The 6,149-nt window shown below is 44.4% G+C and overlaps 1 protein-coding gene across 1 annotated transcript in view; it reads right to left on the bottom strand.

Moving 5' to 3' along the window:
- Window positions 1-405, bottom strand: part of TARBP1 (TAR (HIV-1) RNA binding protein 1) — an 88,008-nt gene extending 87,603 nt beyond the window's left edge. The window contains exon 1 of the mRNA XM_034663569.1: window positions 2-405. Coding sequence (XP_034519460.1) covers window positions 2-265 — 264 coding nt within the window. The 5' untranslated portion in view covers window positions 266-405. The remainder of the gene's footprint in view (window position 1) is intronic.
- Between the last annotated feature and the right edge of the window lie 5,744 nt (window positions 406-6,149).

Raw genomic sequence — 6,149 nt, 5'->3', positions numbered from 1 at the left:
GGGGCGGGTCCGAGCCGACCGCGGGGCGCCCGCGCAGGCCCCGCAGCAGCGGAACCAGGTACCCGGCTGCGACCTCGCGCGCCGCCTCCGGGAGCGCGCCCGCGCCCCCGCCGCCACGGTGCGCCTCCTCGTCCTCGAGTCGCTGCAGCAGAAAGCACAGCGTCTCCACGCGCTCCGCGGACGCCTCCCCGCGGCACAGCGCCCCAAGCAGGACCCGGGGGTCCCGGCTCTGCGACAGCAGCGTTTCCGCGAGGACCCACTCCATTTGCCGCGCGCGCGCCGCCGACACCCGGCGCCCAAATGGGGGGGCGGCGTGCGCGAGTGCGTGCGCGTGCGCGGCTGGCCGGACGGACGCCTGCGGGAGGAGGTCTGCAGCCCGGCCCTGGTCTGGCTCAGCAGGCCGTGGGCTCCTGCCGGCAGCACGGCCTGCAACCTGATCCCTCTCACCCCTCCCTCACTGTTTTTTAGAAGAAAGGTGACCCTCGTTCAACGTTACTGTAGTACTTGGGTGAACTCCATCAACTCCTAATTGGAGATTGGCCTGCCCCGGGGCCCTAAATCAAGCAGGCCTGCCGGGTGGAGGCACACCTAGGTGCACTTCACAGCCACGTAGACGCTTATTTTCAAAAAGGCACAGGCTGGCACCACCCACAAAGAGATTGACATCGTGGGTCTGAAATGTGCTCTGGACACTTGCAAAAAAAACCCATAAAACAAAAAAACCCGAAAATGTGAGAACGGTTCAGAGGCCCTGAAAAGTGCTTCAGCTATGTGTTAGGGGCCGTGCTGAGAAGGAGAGGCCCACCCCAGTCTTTGCGGTCCGTGCCCAAAGCTGACTGTAACATGTAGATGTTTCTGCGCAGTGCTTGTGTTCTGTGCAATCTCAAAACTTGTCCGTCTGTGTGTTTTCTGTGTTTGTGGCAGCATCTGCTGCTACATACGAAAACAAAGCCCCAGGTTAGCATGTCTCTTACTGGTTTGGTTCCTGGCTGAATCCCGGGCAAACTGAACCTGTAACATGGCTTGTCTTCACCTTCTAACCGTAAAGATCTCTCCCGTAGTCAATGGAGAAGACACTATCCCACCTTCAAAGAGTTTGACATGTAATAAACATAACTGATAAGGTAGAATTCAAAGTTATTTAAAGTTAAGGTTACTTTTATATCATTTAAAGTCATTTTTATAGTTTGATTTTATAAAATTTAAAGGTATTTAAATTTAAAGTTACCAGACTTCATAGATGCAAGTTTTTTTTTCCATCTTTCAGTCATTCAGTTTTTCATGGACAGAATGCATACATGGTTCTATGGTAAATCTACTTGGAATAAATACCAATTGCCTTCAACATATATTTTTCATATACCTATCAAACAAAAATGGACAAAACTCTCGGAGCAGACACTTATTAAATGAAGACACGCAGAGACAGACCTCTGAAAAGGTGTTCGACATTCATTGTTAGAGAAATGCAAATTAAACCATCAAAGAGATACCACTTCACTCCCACTAGAATGGCTTAAGTTTTAAAGATTGAAAAGAGCCAAGCGCTCACTTTGGAAAGCTGTTTCTAATGAAGTTAAAGAGCGCTTACTTTATGACTGGGCAGTTCCACCCCTAGATATTTGTCTAAAATAAATGAAAACACATTACGACAAAAATGCTTGTACAGGCGTGTTTTTGCCAACATTAGTCGTTATAACCAAAAGTTTATTACCACCTAAATGTCCATGGATGGAGGAATAGATTAATTGTGATCTACTCATGTAATAATGCTTGCTATTCACCAATAGTGAATTACTAATCCATGCAACAACATGGGTAAATCTCAGAACGTTATGTGGAACAAAAGAAGCCACAGAATAACGTTGACATACTGCATGATTCCATGTATGTGAAATTCAAGAATAGCCAAAAGTAATCTTTTGGGTAGAAACAAGAATGGTAGTTGCCTATAGGGAATGGAGGTTAAAACAGGACACAAGGGGACTTTCTGAGGTAATGGAAATATTTTTCTTGATTAGTGTGTTGGTCACACAGGTTTCACACTTGTCAAAACTCCTTGAAATGAATCCTTGAGATCTAGGCATTTCAGTGCATGTAAGCTTTACCTCAGCTTTTAAAAAGGACTTATTAAAAACATACTCTTAAGTTGGCCTATGTTCCGTTCCCAGGTACCTACAGAATGAAGCCCAGCTCTGGAGCATGCACTGAAGGTTTCTCAGCATCTGGTGAAAGCCAACCAGCCTCATAACGAATTCCCCGTACTCTGCCCCATGTCCCAGCCACACGGAACAAGGTGGGCAAGTGGTCTCCTAACCACAAAAGCCGCCTTTTCCGTCCTTATTGTACTCCATGGTTGAGGATTTCCTTTTCCTGAAGCGCTGTCTTCCTCAGGTTCTCATTTTCTCATGACGTAGCTTCTTCCTGTTTTCTTTTCCCGACTTTTCCAGCTGTTCCTTCTCTACCTCTTTGAAGGAAGACTCCTCTTCCTCTTCCTGACCTGTTTCCAGAGTTACATCTTCAGACCCCTGTTCTTCTCACTTTATAAATTTTACCGGAGTAACTTCATTAAAACTATAGATTGGGCTACCATTTACAAACTGATGATGGGGGGAAAATCTGTATCTCCCGTCCAGATCTCTCTCCTGACTCCTCAACCCATCTACCCAATTGCCTACCAGATGTCTCCATTGGCATACCACCCAAGGCATCAGTATCACTTTATACTTTTACAAACTTAAGCCCGGTTATCCTCATTCCTCCAGCATCCTTACTTCTTCCCAAGTATTTCTAAAATTCTAGTGTTCCCCCCAACCCCCGTCCCCAAACAATACCTTAGTTTTCAACTGTTCTTATTTCTCACTAAAATAACAGCAACAATCTCCCCCCTGAATCACTCTCCACTCCAATACACTCCATGCTGCTACCAGGATGATCTTCCTAAAATCAAACTACTGGCGCCCATAGCCCTCAGAATAATGTTTCAGTTCTTTAATGTGAGATCCAAGATGCCTTGTGGGGTGGCCCCTGCCAACTTCTCCAGTGCCATCTCCCACAAGCCCCATATACACCTGGTTTTCGAAGTCCCTAAAACATGCCACGTGCTCTCACTTCATCCTTTCAAAAGCCCTTCCATCACCCGATTAGCCCTTACCTCTATCCCACCCAACAAGGACACAGTTCCTTTTGAGACACAGTTCAAATGTCACCTCTCCGGACAGTCATTTCTTAATACCTCACTCTCACCAAAAACACCCACCCGCAACCTAAGGTAGGTGACCCTCTTCCAAATTCTCGAAACATCCTAGCATAGCAGTAACACTGCATTTGTCATGCTGCAACGTAATTGCAGGTTTATGTTTCTGCCCGCCTCTCCACCATGAGCAATTTGAGGGCTGGGGCTGGTGGGGAGGAGGTATGGAGTCTTTGTCTTTAACCGCACTAATCCCAGCCCTTGCACCTCTAGCTATATCACGCTCAAGAAATGCTATTGAGGGGCGCCTGGGTGGCTCAGTCAGTTAAGTGTCCAGCTCTTGATTTCAGCTCAGGTCATGATATCATGGGTCGTGAGTTCGAGCCCCGAGTAGGGCTCCGTGCTGAGCAGGGAGTCTGCTTAAGATTCTCTCTCTCCCTCTGTCCCTCGCACCCCACCCCCCACTCACACACACACACACACTCTCACTCTCTCTCTCTTTTTTTATAATAATTTTTTATTATATTATGTTAGTCACCTTACAGTACATCCCTAGTTTTTGATGTAAAGTTCCATGATTCATTATTTGCATATAACACCCTATATCCTAGAAACTATAGATCACTTTTGAAAGATATTGAGGAAGACATAAAAAGATGGAAAAATATTCCATGCTCATGGATTGGAAGAATTAACATAGTTAAAATGTCCATACTACCCAGAGCAATCTACACTTTCAATGCTATCCCGATCAAAATACCGAGGACATTTTTCAAAGAACTGGAACAAATAGTCCTTAAATTTGTATGGAACCAGAAAAGGCCCCGAATCTCCAAGGAACTGTTGAAAAGGAAAAACAAAGCTGGGGGCATCACAATGCCGGATTTCGAGCTGTACTACAAAGCTGTGATCACAAAGACAGCATGGTACTGGCACAAAAACAGACACATCGACCAATGGAACAGAATAGAGAACCCAGAAATGGACCCTCGGCTCTTTGGGCAACTAATCTTTGATAAAGCAGGAAAAAACATCCGGTGGAAAAAAGACAGTCTCTTCAATAAATGGTGCTGGGAAAATTGGACAGCTACATGCAAAAGAATGAAACTTGACCACTCTCTCACACCATACACAAAGATAAACTCCAAATGGATGGAAGACCTCGATGTGAGACAGGAATCCATCAAAATCCTAGAGGAGAACATAGGCAGCAACCTCTTTGACCTTGTCCACAGCAACTTTTTTCATGACACATCTCCAAAGGCAAGAGAAACAAAAGAAAAAATGAACTTGTGGGACTTCATCAAGATAAAAAGCTTCTGCACAGCCAAGGAAACAGTCAAAAAAACTAAGAGGCAGCCCACGGAATGGGAGAAGATATTTGCAATGACACTATAGATAAAAGACTGGTATCCAAGATCTACAAAGAACTTCTCAAACTCAATACACGAGAAACAAATAATCAAATTAAAAAACGGGCAGAAGATATGAACACTTTTCCAATGAAGACATACAAATGGCTAACAGACACATGAAAAAATGTTCAACATCATTAACCAACAAGGAAATTCAAATCAAAACCACATTGAGATACCACTTATGCCAGTTAGAATGGCAAAAATTGACAAGGCAGGAAACAACGAATGTTGGAGAGGATGTGGACAAAGGGGATCCCTCTTACACTGTTGGTAGGAATGCAAGTTGGTGCAGCCACTCTGGAAAACAGTGTGGAGGTCCCTTAAAAAGTTAAAAATTGAGCTCCCCTATGATCCAGCCATTGCACTACTGGGTATTTACCCCAAAGATACAGACGTAGTGAAGAGAAGGGCCATAGGCACCCCAATGTTCATAGCAGCGTTGTCCACAATCACTCTCTCTCTCTCTAATAAATAAATAAATCTTTAAGAAAAGAGAGAAATGCTTACTGACGGACTAACCATCTCCAGTTCCTTCATGAAGACCCAAATTCCAAGGCATTTCCGGGAAGCCACTCCTGCGGCTCTGAATCATACTAGCTTCTGCTTCCGTATTCTCCAAACCTTCAACTGTAGTAACAGTAGTGGCTAACAGTTACCCATCATACTTGCTATAAAGAAGATGTGGTAATATTTTTCTATACGTATTAATACATTTAACCCTCAAAACAACTCATAAGTGAAGTGCTATTATTGTTCTCATTTTACAGAAGAGGAAACCAAGAATGGGGGAGGTTAAGTAACTTCCCCCAAAGTCACACGACAAAAAAGCAGCACAGCGGACCCAAAGCCATGCACCCTGCTATGTGTTACCTCTAAAACATCGAGAGAGAAAGGGACACAATTAACATGTCAGGTTTACTGCCTCATATTCTCTGCACTTCCTGTGTCCAGGATAGCGTCACCACTCAGTAAATACTGTTGTGTGAATGGATGAATGTGTATGTTTCTGCCACAGCTGATGAGCCCCTTAAGAATTAGGATTTTGCTTTAATCCGTTTTATATCCTACACACCAAACAAAGTACTGGAAACATGGTAGCCCTGCAGGAGGGCTTGAACCTGGATAAATAAGAAGTCAGTATTTTGTGGTGACAGTATGATAAATTCATCAGTCAGAAAATTTGCAGGGACAGCATCACTCTTGAAGCATGAGCATTTGAAACCTGACATCCTTGTCGCCCGGATCAACATGTAATAATATTGGTAGAGGAGACCAGAGTCTCCAGCTACCTCTCCTCATCCTCACAAAGGTGAATGGTTTGTTGCAAGTGAGAGAATGGGGTTGAGAATCGTTTGCTGTCCCTAATCCTTGCAATTTTTCTGGTTCATGCATAAATGAATAGAGTTTACGACTAGCAGTTATTTTAACAGCAAAAACAGGTGCCAGTATAGGCAAGTGTTAGAGTCTCTCCTGCTTTCTGAGCTACTTTATTTTATTTTATTTTTTTTAAAGATTTTATTTATTTGACAGAGAGAGAC

The sequence above is a fragment of the Ailuropoda melanoleuca genome, chromosome 6, assembly GCF_002007445.2.
Source record: "Ailuropoda melanoleuca isolate Jingjing chromosome 6, ASM200744v2, whole genome shotgun sequence".
NCBI lineage: Eukaryota > Metazoa > Chordata > Mammalia > Carnivora > Ursidae > Ailuropoda > Ailuropoda melanoleuca.
This window is presented reverse-complemented; position numbering and strand designations above follow the sequence as displayed.